The sequence below is a fragment of the Lutra lutra genome, chromosome 17 (assembly GCF_902655055.1).
Source record: "Lutra lutra chromosome 17, mLutLut1.2, whole genome shotgun sequence".
Lineage (NCBI taxonomy): Eukaryota > Metazoa > Chordata > Mammalia > Carnivora > Mustelidae > Lutra > Lutra lutra.
This window is the reverse complement of record NC_062294.1, coordinates 1,112,150-1,129,196: the sequence shown is the minus strand read 5'-3', so window position 1 is coordinate 1,129,196 and position 17,047 is coordinate 1,112,150. Positions and strand designations below refer to the sequence as shown.

Below are 17,047 nucleotides of genomic sequence, written 5' to 3'. Positions count from 1 at the left end.
TGCAGCGGTCAGGAGACGGACGGGAATGCCGCTTCCCCTCCGCCTGAAACAGGAGGCTTCTTTCTGCTCAGCAGAAGTTAAAGTGGAAGTGGGTGGGAACGTGCCTGTCCCCTCTGCTGGCAGTCACGTTTCTCTCAGGTTTACTTGTTCCTGATGAAGCTCAGGGATGTTTTCATAGTTAGAGAGTGAACGTGGTGGGTCTGTCACCGGACGCCCTCTCACTCGGGAAAAGCTATCTGTCCTGCCCCCCCCACTTGCCCCGGGAGAACCGTCCACAGCAGTGACCCGCCCTTGGGCCCCTCCAGTCAGGACCCGGCTTCGGCCCCTGGAAATGTCAGGTTCCGGGGTGCTGCTGTGCGCCTCCCTGATGGGGCGTGCGTCGGCCGGCGTTGCAGGCTTCCGTCAGGGCCTGGGGGGCACCAGAATGAGAACCGCGAGCAGCCGGTCTAAGTTCTCTCGCGTCTTACTGTGTGTCTGTTGCGAGAGGGACCCATGGCCTGGCCAAGGCTGGAAGAGGGCTTGTAGCGCACTGGGGTGGGTCGTAAAAACTCAGCAGAGTCCGAGACAAGGAAGAAGTGGGATTTCCACGCAAGGTGAGCATCCCAAAGGGAGGGGTGCCTTGCCAGCCCCTGGAGTCTCTTCCCTGGCGGGCGTCCCCCAGGCGTGCTGCTCAGCAGGGTGCGCTGGGGGCCCACCCAGAAGTCCCATGGAGGGGTGTGGCAGCCCCCAGCCACATGGACCCCCGTTGGGGGTTTCTGCCCAGGGGCTAGGGGAGGTGATCACAGCACAGGCTTTCCTCGAAAGCCCCAGAATGCAGGCTCCCAGAATGCAGTCGCGGCCAAGCTCTCCCGTGAGAGGTGCTGTGACAGGAGTGTGAAGAGTTCAGTCACTTCTAAGTCCCTTTTCTTGGACCTTTATTGGATGCCTAGGCCTTTCGATTTTAGAAGAACACCTTTATGTTTTCTCTCGTTTCGTCTTTGCAGACTTGGCTGCTGCTCTGTTCAGAGTTTCCAGACACCTTGATGTCGCGGCCTCATGTCGCTGACGTCTCACGCCTCTGACCCCTGATGTGACGTGCAAGGCGTGTTGGGAGTGTCGGGCCGGGGTTGTGCTGTGTTGTGACGTCTGTGTTTGGCAGGCCTTGCAGCTGACCTTTGCTCCCCGGAGTCCCTCTCCAAGCCTTGAGCGGAGCGTTAGAGCCTGGAAGATAAGAGTGTGCGGTCACAGGGCTGGGGAAGGCCCCTTCCTTGGGCAGAGCGAGGCCTGTTTTCCCTCTCTGTGGAGCAGGGTTTATGCAAATGCTGGCCCGCTGCCCCTGCTGACCACGGCCCTTCCCGCCGCCTCTCCCGCCCCTGCGTCTTCAGACTGCTGATCAGCTGACCTGCCCACGGGGTTTCCGATTCAGTTTGGTGCGGCGTTTGTCAGTTGGTCGGACTCCGGGGCCGGGTACCCGCATGACACCAGCCGCACCACCACCGGGTCCTAGGCTCCAGGGCAGGGGTGCGGCCCTCCGGGGCTTCAGAGCACAGCCGCACCAGCCCTGCTGCCTTACCGACGGGTCACGTTCAGCTTATGGACCTGCGAGGGGCGTCTTCTCTCCCGTCCCTGCCGGTGTGCGGCCGAGAGGCCGCTGAGGGTTGGCGGCCACGGCCGTAAGAGCTACTTGGCCCTGCGGTGGCGCCGGTCGGAGCCCGGGAGCCTCTTCCTTCTGCGGGGAGGTCCTGTGAGAGAGGAGAACGCGTCACTAGGACCAAGAATTAGTAAAACTCCTGGGCCTGTGTGCCAGTCAGCATAGCAGAAAATAACATTTGGGGGTTTTCTGTGATAGACAGGAAACAGGATGGGGTAGAAAAGTGTGGAGAACTTTGTAAAGAACAAAGAAAACAGTGAAGAAGGACAGACAGCCTGGTCGTGTGGCTGCCATCACCCCGGCCCACATGCCAGCCCACGTGGCCACCCACGTGGAAGTCCGAGGGCGTGCCTCCTGCCTCCGCCGGCCCTCCCCAGTGCCCGGGCGTGCTTCCCCCCGGGGTTTCCCAGGAGCTCTTTATTGGGTGTCCATTCAGTTGTTTCGCCAAAACGCCTGCCGTTAACGTGGACGGTTCCGGTTCTGTGTCCAAGCCGGAAGCTGTTGCTCTCTGGCCTGGGTCCCCAGATCTGTGGCCCGGCTCAGCAGTGTTTGGGTCTGGTGGTCTGCAGAAGGGCCCCTCCCTCAGCTGCTCCCTAAACCGCTTCATTCTTGTGCTGCCAGCATGGTTTTCTGTATCCAGGGCCTACGGACACGGTTTATATTTTTTGTTATTTTTACTTTTTAGTGTTAAATACATCTTAAGAAGAAATTACATCATTTTCATAAAACAAGCCAAACCATTTGTCCTAGTGAGTAACTGCAGAAATGAAGTAAAAAATGAAAATGGTTGTCTGTGTACAAATTAATTAAAATCAGGACCCCATTTGCCCCCCTTTGGGGGTCTGTTGTTTTGCGGGGTCACTACCAGGCCTGGTACCGGCCCTCAGAGGGAAGGAGGCACGGGCTGGTGGCTCGGTGTGTGTGGGCTGGCGGCCCTTCCGGGGGGAAGGGCAGCTCACCACGAAGCCCATAGTGTTCCCCCCAGAGTGCATGCGAGAGTCTCCCTGGGGAGATGTTGACTCTCAGAGACGACGGTGGCCTGCTTTGGCCAGCACTACACCCTCGGTGGATTTCTTTTCCAGGCTGTGAAGGGGACGGGCAGTGGCACTCTGTCCTTTCTCCCCCTCCCTGCGACCGAAGCTCCCAGTACAGTTAATGGTGAGAAGAGGAGTCTGTCCCTCGCTTTCTGTCTGCCCTGCTGCCGTGTCAGAGGGCTGCAGACCGGCCGAGCTGGGCCACCGTGGTGACTGAGGAAGAACCCCACACCAGCGTTCTTAGGACGAGAGTAGCACAGGATGTAGGGGGTGACGGCAGCCCCGGGCTGGCCTGGGACAGGCTGGAATTGACAGGTTTCACTTCCTTCCACGATTACTTTTCCAGTAATACAAGCTTGTGAGCTTATATGGCAAACACTCTTGGGGTTTAGGGCCAATATAACAGGGATTTTATGCTTCAGTTTAATGCGTCCTTAGGGTGTTTTTAAAATGTTTTATTTAAATTCAGTTAGCCAGCGTGTGGTACATGATTAGTTTCAGATATAGTATTCAGTCGTCTAGCATTTGCATAGAACAGGTGCTCATCACATCATGTGCCCTCCTGAATGCCCATCCCCCGTTACCCATCCCCCACCCCCACCCTTCCAGCAACCCTCAGTTTGTTTCTAGAGTTAAGATTCTCTTACAGTTTGCTTTGTTCTATTTTTCCCCTCTTTCTTTATGTTCGTGGGTTTTGTTCCTTAGATTCTACATATGAGTGAAACCATATGATAATTGTCTTTCTCTGATTGACTTACTTCGCTCAGCATAATACCCTCTAGTTCCATCCACGTCATCGCAAACAGCAAGATTTCATTTCTTTTGATGGCTGCATAGTATTCCATTGTGTATATATACCACATCCTCTTTATCCATTCATCTGTTGATGGACATCTAGGTTCTCTCCATAGTTTGGCTATTGTGGACGTTGCTGCTATAAACATTCGGGTGCACGTGCCCCTTCGGATCACTACGTTTGTATCTTTAGGGTAAATACCCAGTAGTGCGATTGCTGGGTCATAGGGTAGCTCTATTTTCAACATTTTGAGGAACCTCCATGCTGTTTTCCAGAGTGGTTGCACCAGCTTGCATTCCCACCAAGAGTGTAGGAGGGTTCCCCTTTCTCCGCATCCTCGCCAGCATCTGTCATTTCCTGACTTGTTAATTTTAGCCATTCTGACTGGTGTCAGGTGGTATCTCATGGTGGTTTTGATTTGTATTTCCCTGATGCCGAGTGATATGGAGCACTTTTTCATGTGTCTGTTGGCCATCTGGATGTCTTCTTTGCAGAAATGTCTGTTCATGTCCTCTGCCCATTTCTTGATTGGATTCTTTGTTCTTTGGGTGTTGAGTTTGCTAAGTTCTTTATAGATTTTGGACACTAGCCCTTTATCTGATAGGTCATTTGCAAATATCTTCTCCCATTCTGTCAGTTGTCTTTTGGTTTTGTTGACTGTTTCCTTTGCTGTGCAAAAGCTTTTGATCCTGATGAAGTCCCAATAGTTCATTTTTGCCCTTGCTTCCCTTGCCTTTGGCGATGTTTCTAGGAAGAAGTTGCTGCAGCTGAGGTCAAAGAGGTTGCTGCCTGTGTTCTCCTCAAGGATTTTGATGGATTCCTGCCTCACATTGAGGTCCTTCATCCATTTTGAGTCTATTTTCATGTGTGGTGTAAGGAAATGGTCCAGTTTCAATCTTCTGTGTGTGGCTGTCCCACGTTCCCAGCACTACTTGTGTAGGAGACTGGTTTTTTTCCATTGAGTGTTCTTTTCTCGTTTGTCAAAGATGAGCTGGCCATAAGTGGAGGGCAACAAGTAATTTATTGCCTTTAAACGAAGAATTTGTTTTGCACCTGCTGTGCCGGCTCTAGAGAGAACATGGTAGACAAGGCCACCCCGTCCTTCCCAGAGTTTGCAGTATGGTGGGGAATTCTGTAAGTCGTTACACCCAAAAAAGTGAGTCCCAGTGTGGTTAGTTTCTGTGAAGGAGAAAGACATGTTCCTCCAGGAAGGACACGTGTGTGGAGACCGTCCGTGGTGTGAGCTCTACTTGTCATGCTGGCAGTGAGCTCTGTGGCCCCGGTGGGTGACCCGTTACTTGTCAGGCCCCCCTGAAGCAGGCACTTATGCCGCCGTCCTGCCTCTCAGTTTCCTTCCCCGAGCGGCATTGCTGTCACAGGGGACGGTCCCAGAGTGGCTGACACCTCTGATTCTAGCCGTCAAGCTGAGCCACCAAAGAAGGAGGCCGCCGCTGCAGGACCGCAGGTGAAGCGAGCGGATGAGTGGAAGGACCCTTGGCGCCGGTCCAAGTCTCCCAAGAAGAAACTCGGGGTGTCCGTCTCCCCTAGCCGGGCACGAAGGCGCCGGAAAACATCAGCCTCGTCGGCCTCTGCCTCTAATTCCTCCAGGTAAGGGAGCTGGCCAGTCACAGTGACGGTGCATGGACGCTGCCGGAGGGCTGCACCACGCCGGCCGGAGGACAGTCAGCCTATTTGTCTAGAAGAGATTCACTGAGTAACTGGGGTGCTGGGGCGTTAGCGGCAGACAGAACTGAGGCTTACAACTTCCGTAAGGCTTCACACCCCCAAAAGGAACGGTTGACCTCAGCCAGGATGCTGGCAACCCAGAACAGAGACCCGGTGAGGGGGCCAGCGAGGCGGGGAGAGCTCACACAGTCCCTCTGGAAGAGACCCCGCGAGGCAGAAGGCCAGGACGGCATGAGCCCGGTCACGGAGGCAGCCCCTCTCTTCCTCCTGTGGTGTGCGCTGCAGCGTGACTGGGCGTGAACAAGCGGGCAGGCCTGTGGCGGGGGGAGGCCGGCAGGAGCCCGCCGTGCTAGACAGGGACTGGGGAGGTCCGTGCCGACCCAGGGCTTTCATTATGTACCCAGATGGGTAGAGAGGAATCCATGTGTGACCGCGCCGGGGGCTGTGTCCAGCCAGGGCCTGGAAGCTGTCCGCCAGCAGTAGTGAGCACACACCGACCCACGTCTTGCTTTCTAAACATTATTCCACCAGAAAGGGGATTGGACTGCAGCACGCCCACAGAGGGGTCCAGAGGGCAGGTGGGAGTAGCTGTGTGGCCAGGTGGCCGGGTGTGCGCAGGCAGGGATGGAGGACGTGGGGGGTGCGGGAGCAGGTGGGCATGTGGCCACGTCACCTGGGTCTGCACCTGAGGACAGCAGGTCAGCGGCAGCCAGGCTAGAGGTGGAGGAAGACCGGCCCCTCCCCCAGCCCTGTCCTTGGACGCTCTAGGTCATCGTCACGGTCGTCCTCATACTCCGGCTCCGGCTCGTCCCGCTCGCGCTCCCGCTCGTCCTCCTACAGCTCCTACTCCAGCCGGTCTTCCAGACGCAGCTCGTTCTCAGGCAGCCGGTCCAGGTACGTGCGCCGCCGGCCACTGCGGGCAGCGGGGGCGCGTCTGGGCACGGCCGCGCTGTGCACCGGCATCCCGCCGGGCACCCGGCTGTTCTCAGAATGGCCTGAGCCGCGTTTCGAGGTCACTTCCGAGGAGCGTGTGAAGTGTGTGCAGGTGGCCAGATAACAAGCTCAGGCGCTGAGGGCTCGGCGCAGGGGCCTGTCGGGAGGCGGTTGGAAGCGGCCCCCACGGCCTGTGTTGTGCGTGCGCTGAAGTCAGAAGACCAGCCACTGTGTGGCCACGTCCTGTGGACCTGCACCGTCCACTGAGCCACTAGCCACATTCTCATTCAGTTACGACTTCAAAGTGTGCGCACCCCGACTGCAGGGCTCCGAGGGCGTTTCCGTCTTCTGTCTCCTGTGGACGCCTCTTTAGAAGGGTCAGACCACACGTGTGTTTTTCGCACTGAAGAGACACTGGCGTTTTTAGAGGATTCTCCGTTGTCGTCTGTGTAGGGACAGTCATCGGTTAACGTAACAACAGGCCTATTCAGGCTCTGTGTCTGCTGCTTCTGTCTTTCCAGCCGTTCAGGTGGCTTGCGCTGCACGCGCACCCACGTGTCCCGCCTCCAGGGCACACCTGCGTGGGGAGACCCCCGGCCCCCTCTCCTTTCCCTTCCCCCCATTCAGGGTTTAGTCAGGAGAGGAGAAGGGCGAGGCCAGAGGACAGTGAGGAGTGGAGGACGGCCCGTGTGGGGGCCTCCATGCGGTTACCCCCCCGCAGCTCCACCATCTCCATAGGCACCGCAGCTGCCCAGGAAGGCCACAGTGGGGATGAGACGAGAGACCCCGTTGTCGCAGGCGGTGCCCAGGCCACACGGACACACTGTGGCACAGGGTTGTGTGCTCCGGCTCCAAGCTCCTGGCAGTTAGCGGGGCGCGTCTGTCTCCTGTCCCCTGGGGGCAAACCCCAGCCCAGCCAAGGAGCATCAGGAGGGGGGACCCAGGCACTTCCTCCGCACCCCTCTGTCTCTAAAACCTCAGGGTGTGTGATTTCAGGGGCCCCGCCTTATTTTACCGGTGCCGTTGCTTGGTGGAAAATGGGGCCTTGTGCGTGACAGTTTCTAAGTAGGAAGAAAACGCCAGCGCAGGGGCCTTTCGGAAGCCTGCCTCCCGTGGGGTGCAGTGCTGGATCCCGGGACAGCAGAATCGTGGCCTCGCCAGGCCAGTCTCCAGAACTTCCCACCAGCGTCTCCGTCCTGGGGCTCTCCGTCCTTGCCGCTGACACATGAACCTGGAGCCCATCTCCGTTTCCTTCCACGGGCGCAGCGCCCGGGCTTGGCCGTCCCTCCCTCATGCTGCTCGCCCCCGCCCTCCCCACCCCACTTTCCAGCCCCCTGGACCTCAGGGCTCCGCTCCCCTGCTCGGCCCTCCGTCCTGCCTGTGTCACCGAGTCCGTGCTGGACTTCGCAGCAGCGCTGAGTGTGTGGCCTTCCCACCCCGTCCTCGTGGCTGCCGGGCCTCCTGCAGGATCCATCACTGCTTCGCCATCTCATGTGCTGCAGGGGAGCTGCAGGGGAGGACCGAGAGCTGCCCGAAAGCCGTTTCGGACGTGCGGCAGCTGAGGAGAGCCTGGCAGTAGCGTTCTCTGTGGAGCTGGGTGACCTCCCCGGCGTGCTCCCATGCAGACGGGCACTGCGCTGCTCCCTCCTCATGCGTCTGCTTCCTCCTAGGTCCCGCTCCTTCTCCTCATCTCCCTCCCCGTCTCCAACGCCGTCCCCACACAGACCTTCTGTTAGAACCAAGGGGGAGCCTGCTCCGCCACCTGGGAAAGCAGGGTAAGTGCCCTGTGGGGCAGGCTCGCCCTCTCTCTCTCCCCCACCCCCGTTGCCTCTGAGGACGTCCCAGTGAGAACCCTTGCAGGTGGACAGAGGTGTCGGGGGATCAGGCTTGGGGGCCACAGGCCACAGACGTAGCCGCTCTCTCTTCCTGGCCTGTGAACTTCAAGGCCGCGCTCACCTCGGCCCGCCTACAGCCCTGCGTGGACCGTGCTGACGGCTGTTCTCCTTCGGGGCAGACCGCTGCGTCTGCCAGGAGCAGGCCCTGCTGTTTCTTCCAGCGGGCAGGAGGGAGGTGGTTCCCGTCGTGCTTCCAGGGCCGCGTCCGGGGTGTGCGGAGAGGGGCGGCCTGCCAGACCGGCCTCGTTCACGCGCGCTGCTGCAGGAGGGGGTCCCACTGGTCCTCGTCAACAGATGTGACTGGTGTGGCCGGTTAGAAGCACCTGGAGCTTGCCGTCGGGTTACAGCCCCTAACAGGCGTGTCTCGGGTTGCAGCCATGCCCACGTCCCCCCCAAAGGGAAAGAGCAGAGCACTGAAAGGCAGCCAGTGGTGGCGTTGACCCTGCGGGCGAGGCCGGTGCCCGTGTGTGGCGCCAGCGCCCCCCCTGCTTTGTCCCTGGTCCTCACCTGTGCGACTCACTTAGCGGCCAGTAGCCTGGTGCTCGCCAGGTGGACGGCGCTGAAACTCTCCGCACTGCCGATGGGCACCCGGAGCCGCCCACGCCCGCGGAGGGAACGGTGTGCAGGCATGACTGGCACCCGGGCTCGCAGCCGTCTGGACCGGGCCGTGTGATGGGGCCTGGCGAACACGGGAGGGCGGCGTGTGTGCGCGTCTTGGCCGCCCCTGTCGCTGTGCTAACCGGCTCGCCTTTGCCCACGACGCGGATCCCTGCGATTGCACGGCGCCGGGACGGTCAGCGGGGTCCTCGCCCCACACTGACAGCGCAGGAAAGCTCTTGGGGTTGTTCATTATATTGCAGTGTGGGTCCCACACGTGAGGGGTCCTGGCGGCCGTGAAGGTTTGCCCCATGAGTGGGGCCGGCGGCCGGTGGGGGGCACGTTCCTGAGGAAGTGCCGGCTCCGTGGTTCTCGGGGCTTCCTCACGTGGACCTGTCCTCCGCCCATGGGGCCGGCTCTGACCCGCCCCCATCTCCCGTCACAGAGAAAAGTCAGTGAAGAAGCCAGCCCCACCTCCAGCCCCACCTCAGGCCCCCAAAACCGCTGCTTCAGCCCCCGAGCCCGCCAAGCCAGGAGACCCGCGGGAAGCCAGGAGGAGGGAGCGGCAAGCTAGGACCCCCCCCAGGAGGTGAGCAAACGGGCTTCAAGCTGGTCACCCGGGGCAAGCAGCTGAGGCTGGGGCCTGACGGTCCCTGTCCTGTGTGGCTCTCCCGTCACGTCACCTCCCCGAGTCTCAGTTTCCCCCGATCATGACAACAGAGATGTGGTTGTGCGGGACGCAGGCGCCCCTCGACACCGAGGTCTCCCCCAGAACGGGCAGTGCTGCTGTGGGACACCGAGGAGAAGGCCAGTGTCTTTCTTTGGAGGAGAAATCGCACTTAGAAGCGCGCAGAGCCCCACGCACTGTGAGCCGGCCGGTCGGGGGTCGCGGCAGCCACACGGCGGGCTTCTCTGTGTTGCAGGCGGACGGTCAGCGGCAGCGGCAGCGGCAGCAGCTACAGCGGCTCCAGCTCCAGATCCAGGTCATTGTCAGCACCTCCCTGGCCCCCTGAACCCTGGCCGCCTCCCCCTCGGGCCCGCACACGGGAGCCCTCCCGCCGGCCCGCCTGTCGTGCTCCAGGCGCCCAGGGGATGGCCAGTCAAGTAGGAAAGAACGCGGCGCCTGAGCTGTCGGAAGAGAAGACGCCTCCTCCAGTGCTTAGATTCCCGGAGCGGACGCGCTCCTTCGTTTCTGCGCAGCCCAGATCTTCCTCCGAGAGGTTCAGAGACCCGGTCTCTAAACAGAACTGGGCCCTGGCTTTCTCCCCCGGGCCTTCCAGTGTTTTCTGAGCGTGCAGGACTCAGCGGCCTGCCAAGTGGCACGTCCTCATCACAGCGGGAGCCGTGGTCACAGTGCCTGCGAGCCGGCCGCCATCCCCGTGTTTCCCAGAGCCGCGGGCTGGGCCAGGGCAGCCTCCGCTCCAGGGTCTGGTGTGGCCGCAGGGCAAAGCCTCCCCTTCTCGGGCCTCATAACCTGGGCCCTGGGCCCTTGGCCCTGTCATCACCGGCCTCACTCCCATTTAGTCACTCGTCATATGTCCCTGCCCGGCAAACAGGGTGGCTGCTCATTCGTGCGAGGGCCCTCAACTTCTTGACGGGGCGTCCCTTCACCCTGGGGCACCTTGAATCCCCCCACCGTACTCCCTGGAGTCTCCAGTGTGCTGGTACTTGTTCTCAAAACCGGAGGCTGGGGACCGTAGACGTGGACACCCACGACCAGCCCCCCGTGGCCTCTGGCCCCTGGCCGTCTCGCCTTCGGGGCCGCGTGGGTGCAGACGTACTTGTGTGTGTCCAGGTCCCTGAGCGTGAGCAGCGTCTCCTCGGTGTCCAGCGCCACGTCAAGTAGTAGCTCGGTGCACAGCGTGGACTCAGACGACATGTACGCAGACCTGGCCAGCCCCGTGTCCTCAGCAAGTTCGCGGTCCCCCACCCCAGCCCAGACCAAGAAGGAGAAAGGTACAGGGGGTCCTCGTGTCCTGGGCATTGTGGCTGCAGAGGCGGGCGGCCCTTCGTGGAAAGAGGGTGTGCGCACTGCCTCACTTGGTTGAACAGGAAAGCGCAGGAACCTCCCGGCTCCGTCCCACGGCCACGTGGCCTGGCTGAGAGCACGTCCCCCTCAGGAGGCCCACAGGAGACCGCCCTGCCGGGATGGCGACTGTGACTTAGCATTTGTTGTTGGCAGGAAAGTCTAAAAAAGAAGATGGGGTCAAAGAGGACAAGCGGAAAAGGGACTCGTCCGCACAGCTGCCCAAGTCCTCGAGGCCCTCTGCCGGCGGTAAACCCCAGCAGCCCACAGCCCCCCAGCAGGCGCCCCCCGGGCAGCCCCAGCAGGGCACGTTCGTCGCCCATAAGGAGATCAAACTGACGCTGTTGAACAAGGTGAGGCCACGGCACTGCTGGTGGCAGCTCCGGGAGCCCAGTCCCCAGGGGTGTCCGACTTCCTGGGGCCAGTGAGCGGCGGCTGGACACAGCCCATTTGTCCTGCTGCTCTGATGGGGGAAACAAAGCCCAGTAGCATGTCCTGGGAGATGAGAGTGTCCGGGAGTGGTGGCTGCTCTCCCCAGCCCTTCTCCGTGTGGCTGGGCCTGTGTGAGCTGACGTCCCCAAGGCTCCCTCGACTCTGAGGGCGAGATGCTGAGTTCCCTGGGGTCCTCTCCAGTGCTGGTGGCCCCCAGGGAACAGTGTCTGCGGTACCTTCGCTGCAGAGAATGAAGGCCTGAAATCCTGGCCTTGCCTCCCTCGAGGCCCCGTCAGCACCCAGAGGTGGGCGTGGGACCGGCTCCGCTGTGCTCCCTGCTTCCCGCGGGGGCTGGTGCCACTCGGTGGCCAGCCTGTCAGGCCCGCCATCCTCACCGTGTTGCCTCTGGCGTTCCAGGCGGCCGATAAAGGGAGCAGGAAGCGCTATGAACCGTCCGACAAAGACCGGCAAAGTCCTCCTCCAGCCAAGCGGGCTAACTTATCCCCAGACCGAGGTGAGCGTCCTGCCTCCGCGGGGCTCCGCAGGGCAGAGGGCCGGGGCCCGTGCGCTTGTCAGGACGGGCTCGTGTGGGTCCGTCCATCGATATTAAGGTGTTAGACGTTAAAACTTGGGAGAAAGTGTCAACATTTATTAATGTTAAGGTAATAGTAACAAAGTATTATATTTTTAAACAAATAACATTTTTTATGAAAAATAACTACATTTCCATAAACAAAAAACAAGTGTCCTTGATTTTTCCTCTCTGAAAATGCCTTCTGACGGGCGGTGGCTCCAGTCCTCCTCTTTGCGATGGCACGGGGCACGCGCACTCTGGGGGGCGGCAGAGGGCAGGCGGGGAGCTCGGCACTGCAGTCCGACCCCGGCTGTCCACGGGCCATCTGCCCGGCCGGCTTTGATCGCTGGTGCAGAGCCGTCCTTCCTCCCTAAGCAAGGGCAGGGGGCCTGTCAGGAGCAGGAGGGGGCACCCTTCGCCTTTGCCGCCGCACCACGCCTGCTGCCCAGGCGGGCCTCCCCGCTCACCTGACAGCGGGATGGCAAACACCCCCGGCTTCTTGGTTTTACTTCTCTTTCCTACCCTCTCTGACCTGTTTGTTCCCAGTTCACAGGTGTGAGTGATGAGGGTCTTTGTGTCGGGTAAGTGGGGGCTCGGTGGCCTGTCCGGGACTCAGCCTCCATGGGCTCCCGGAGCTTCACTTTGCAGCATGACTGGCGCTGCTCTGTCCCTTCTTTCTGACCGACTCCGCCCTTTGCCTCTTCCTGTGAGAGCGCACAGGCCATACTGAGCTGCAGCGACGCTGGCGTCCGTCCGGGCTGTCCCAGTCCTGTCCATGCACACCAGCCCACTCCCAGCTGGGACCATGGTCTTACCTCGCCCGTGTCGTCCAGGTTCTCGGGACCGGAAGTCCGGCGGGAGACTCGGCTCCCCAAAGCCAGAGCGGCAGAGAGGCCAGAATTCTAAGGTGCCCGCGGCCCCACCAGACAGGTGAGCGCCCCACCCATGCCCTGAGCGGACCCCATGGGCACCGGGGCTGGCCAGCCAGAGCATTCCTGCCCCGCAGCAGGTCTTAGAACATGGGCCCTTGGCACCAGGCTTCCTGGTGCTCCCAGCTTCTCCCGCCTTCCCCATCGGCCCCGGAAGCAGGGCGGAGAGTTCCTCCTCACAGGAGGTCATCTGGGAGGCCCTTCCCCGCCACCCCACTGCTCAGGGTCATGGGCCAGATGGGTCCCGGACTCTCCTATCCCTGGAGCCCCCACACACCCCAGCTCTCAGGGCCGCTCCTGGGTCAGCAGTGTGGGGTTTCTCCCCGTCGCAGGGGGAGGCCGCAGAGGGACCAGAAGCAGGAGGGACGGGTCAGCAGGGCGCCAGCTGAGCCCTGGACGCCGTGCCCCGTTCGCTCTCCACAGCCGAGGGCCGGGGGTGCGGGGGGTGCATGCCAGCAAGGCCGGTCGGAGCTGCTGTTGTCCGGTGTCCTCGCCCCGCGGGAGGCGCCTGGTGGACCCTCTGACGGCCTCCCTTCCCCCACGCAGGAAGCGCCAGCTGTCACCCCAGTCCAAGAGCTCCAGTAAGGTCACAAGCGTCCCCGGCAAAGCCTCTGACGCCGGCCCCGCCAGCTCCGCGTCTGCCGGCACGAAGTCTGGGAAGGCCAGCACGCTGTCGAGGCGCGAGGAGCTGCTGAAGCAGCTCAAGGCCGTGGAGGACGCGATCGCGCGTAAACGCGCCAAGATCCCCGGGAAGGTGTAGGCCCCGCCGGCACGCCCCGCCGCGGGCGCTCGTGTGTTTGGGACTAGCGCGAGCACAGCCGTCTGGGATTTGAAGTTAATGTCTCATTTTGGCTGTGAATCTTTTTAAAAATTAAAAAAGAAAAAAACAGTTTCTCAGCTGGAAAAGAAGCCACCGTGATGAAGATGATGCCGTATCCCGGTCTCCTCCCAACCTGGCCGGACTGGCGCGGCCCGTCCTGGAGCAGAGGTCCCGCCGGACAGAGGCAGGCCGGCCGGCCGCGGCAGGAGCCGGGCTGGGTGTCAGGGTCATGTAAATGAGCAGTCCCGGGCCCCAGGGCCGCCTGCCCGGCTTCCCTCCCCCCTGCCAGCCAGCCTGCCCCGCCGTCCTGCCCTCTGCGTGCGCTCCTCCCCGTCCCGGAGCACCTCGAGCTCCTGAGGGGCCGCCGCCCCACCCCTGCCCGGCCCAGGTCAGAAAATAGATCTATATTCTTGACTGAAGTCCGATCGGGAAATACTTCCTGTCTTTTATTTTAAGCCTCAGATTGTTTTAGTTGATTTAAAAAGGAAAAAAAAAAATACAGAAAAGACCAAAAAAAAAAAAAAAAAAAAAAGCTGAGGGTGTTGTTGGGCGTCTGTCTAATGTGGAGGGTCTTTTTTCGAGGGGTCTCCTAAAATAAAGTATTTTGATAAGCACCGTCTTGCCCTGGTGGTGGTGATTCCCTGGGCCTGGGCCCCCCCGGCATGTTAGCCGCCCCTCTCACGTCGGCTCATGGAGGCTGAGGATGCGGGCGCCCTGGAGGCCCTAAGGAGATGCCCTTGGCGCCTCTCTGCCCCTCGGCCCCCGTGGGCGGGCACCTGGTGTGCTCGTGGTGGCCCTGGGCCTGGCGGGGCATCCTGAACACCGGAGCCCCCCTTGCTCGCGCCGGTGACCTGTTTTGCCTCGAATGGGTCCCGGAGCAGAGGAGCCAGGAAAGGCGGTTGTCGGGCTAGGCTGGCCCCCGGCCCCAAAGCTGGTGTGCACACAGTCGTTGTCCCCCCCCTTCCCCCGCCATGTGCACGCAGGCAGGCTTGATAGGTCCTGGGCCCAGGACCACCCTGGGGTTCTGCCACTGTGAGGAGCTTTGAGTGGGGCTGTCCTGCCCGCCGCAGTCCCTGCTCCCCCTGGAGAGCCCCATCCCACCAAGACCAATGAGGAGGAACCCTGGTGCTCACCGCAGCCCCATCTTGGAGGAGTGAGCTCGCCAAGGGCACCAAGGCCTCGGGGGGCCCCCACATGGTCTGGGGGTGTCAGCACCCCTCCGCACTCAGATGGCTTTAAAACAAGTTCTGTAAGTGCTGGCGGACAGAACGCCCCCTGGGGCCCGTGCCACCCCCCCACCCCGGTTCTGGGGAGGCGGCTGCCCTGGGCCAGGTCAGCGGGCAGCAGCCCCAGGGCTTCTCTCCTGCACCGGAGACCCGCTGAGCTGCACTCAGGCACTCTGCCCAAGCTGGGTGGCCGGTGGAGCTTGGGGGCCTGCGGGTGGACAGCATTCCATGTGGCCACCAAGTCCTGCAGGGTGTCTGGGCCCTCCTATGCCAGTGGCCTTGCTCCTGGGTCTTAGCAGGTTTTCAAGGCTTATCTGAACTGCCTTTGGGTCAAAGCTGGGTACAAAAGGAACTCCCATTCTCTGAGTGGGAGGCCTTCGAGGACACAGAGCCAGAAGCCAGGGCACGTCGGGGGCCATCTGACCCCTGTGCTCTGTACTCCCGGGCCGCTGCACCCCACAAGCCGGCTGGGAGCCCACAGGTGAGCCCATCACATGTCCCTGTCTGTGCATAGCTCTCCTTGCCCCACTGACCTGGCCTGGGCCTCTGACACCAAGGCTGGAGCCATGGCCCTGGTTCCCTCAGCCCAGCCCAGTGTAATGAGCATGAGGCATCTGGGCCCATGGCTCCTCTGGGCCAGACTCAGTAGTACCTGTCCTGGGAAGGGTAAGGGCCACAGCCTGAGCCAACCCTCCCCCTGCCCAGTCTGGTACCAAGAACATTCGTGGAAAGAACATTCCAGGCCAGGCATCTGGAAAAAGGAAGCCCTATTATGTAATGGATCCTCAGACATGTTTGCGCTCCAGGGAGCATGATGGCTGAGATCCTGGCTGTGGTTAACATGTAAGAGTCTCATGCTCTACCGACTGAGCTAGCCCGGGCGCCTTGGTTAACATGTAAATAGTGGGCATAATTAAGGGCCGTCCCTCCAGTTCCATGTCTGTCCACCAGACTGACCCCTGTGTCCAGGTCCAGCCTTCACAGCTAGAGCAGCCCTGCCACATTACACATGCTGACCACCTGCTTGCCATTCCTCCCACCCCAGGGCCTTTGCACGTGCTCTTTCCTGTTCCTGGAACTCTGACCTGACTAACTCCTCACACTAACTCTCGTGGCCCCAGCCTGCGCGGCCTGTCCCCCCCCAGGCCTTCCTACACTCCTTCCCTAACCACCTGGCTCCTGCTAATACCCCCCCAACCCCCACTGCAGCCTCTCTCCTCGTCTTTCTTGAGTGGATAAAGAAAAAAAAAACAGAAGGGGTTTTTATTTCTTAATTTTGTCACTCAAATGTGAGACACAGTCTCCAAGGTCGTGAGTGAACACGCCCGGCTCACTGGGCTGCTCGTTGGCTGAAAGTGCCGTTTCTGTGGGTTTTCTCTCTGGTCATTCACAGCAGCTGCCAGGGCGCCTGGGCCTCCTCCCCCGCCCTCCCCAATGCGCCCAGCCCCCCAGCTCTCCCCAGCAACAGTTGTCAACTGCCCCCCCAGGGCGGCTGGCAGCTTCACTCAGCAGGAGACTGAAGGAGGCCGTCCAAGGGGCATGGTTGGAGGGCGGGGCCTTCTGGGACATCGCCTCCGGGACGCCCTCCAGTCTTCCTCTGGTGGCGCCTTTCCAGTCTTGCCCAACCCCGGACTTCCGCGCTTGCCTCAGCCACCCACAGGAATGAGGTGCCGCCCAGGCCCCCGCCCTGCACCCTTCCGGCCTCAGTGCTGCCGGCCAGGACCCCCAACCCCTGGGCTCTGGCCCTCGTCCCCTAGGGCAGCTCCCCCCTGCCACCCCCTTGTGGACCGGCTGTCAGGACCACTTGGAGGCACCCCTGGTGGTGGCACCATGAAGCGGGTCAGGTGCGCAGCCTGGTCCCAGCGCTCCTCCTCCCAGCACGGTGCCCACCCAGGAGCTGTTCTGGAAAGGCACAGAAAATGCGGAAACTCCCCCCGCCCATGGGGGGCTGGTGGGGGGGGCAAAGCTGGGGCGTGTGTGCCCTGTGCAGCCTGTGGTGCCCCCACGAGAGCGCACCCGCCAGGCAGTGGCTGCAGAAGGGACCATCTTACTTTTCATTTCATAAATGACACCCATGTGCATGTGAGCAGACCCCCCACACACACAAAGGAAGGTGAGGCCACGGCACAGTGGGCGTCCCCCTTCCAGCACCCCGCAACTGGGGCACTGTCACCCCATGTTACTCCAGGGGAACCAGGCTCGTCCCCCTCTTCCCCTTGCTCCGATGTACTTATGGAAGCCCGAGGCGCTGGGCACAGCTCTATGCCAGGGCGGCCATGGGACCACTCCACCGCGTCTGCCCTCAAGGGGCTCACACTGCCTCCTGGGGGGACACGAGGGGGACTAGAACTCTCCTGAGACAGGAGGTAGGAGTGGTCAGTGGTCAGCCCCTCCGGAGGGGTGTCCTGGAAAGCTGGCCTGTGCCGGTGCACCGAGCAAGCCCCCAGCATCCACCCTGGAGAGGGGGTC

General features: G+C 61.2%; 1 protein-coding gene across 2 annotated transcripts in view; it reads left to right on the top strand.

Moving 5' to 3' along the window:
• The window catches only part of ZC3H18 (zinc finger CCCH-type containing 18), a 60,032-nt gene extending 46,066 nt beyond the window's left edge, over nt 1–13,966 (top strand). For both annotated transcript variants that reach the window (XM_047710077.1, XM_047710078.1), the window contains 10 exons: nt 4,877–5,068; nt 5,915–6,040; nt 7,750–7,854; nt 9,017–9,160; nt 9,495–9,554; nt 10,367–10,527; nt 10,754–10,950; nt 11,447–11,543; nt 12,437–12,533; nt 13,079–13,966. In XM_047710077.1, coding sequence (XP_047566033.1) covers nt 4,877–5,068; nt 5,915–6,040; nt 7,750–7,854; nt 9,017–9,160; nt 9,495–9,554; nt 10,367–10,527; nt 10,754–10,950; nt 11,447–11,543; nt 12,437–12,533; nt 13,079–13,292 — 1,393 coding nt within the window. In that variant the 3' untranslated portion in view covers nt 13,293–13,966. The remainder of the gene's footprint in view (nt 1–4,876; nt 5,069–5,914; nt 6,041–7,749; nt 7,855–9,016; nt 9,161–9,494; nt 9,555–10,366; nt 10,528–10,753; nt 10,951–11,446; nt 11,544–12,436; nt 12,534–13,078) is intronic.
• The last annotated feature ends 3,081 nt before the right edge of the window (nt 13,967–17,047 follow it).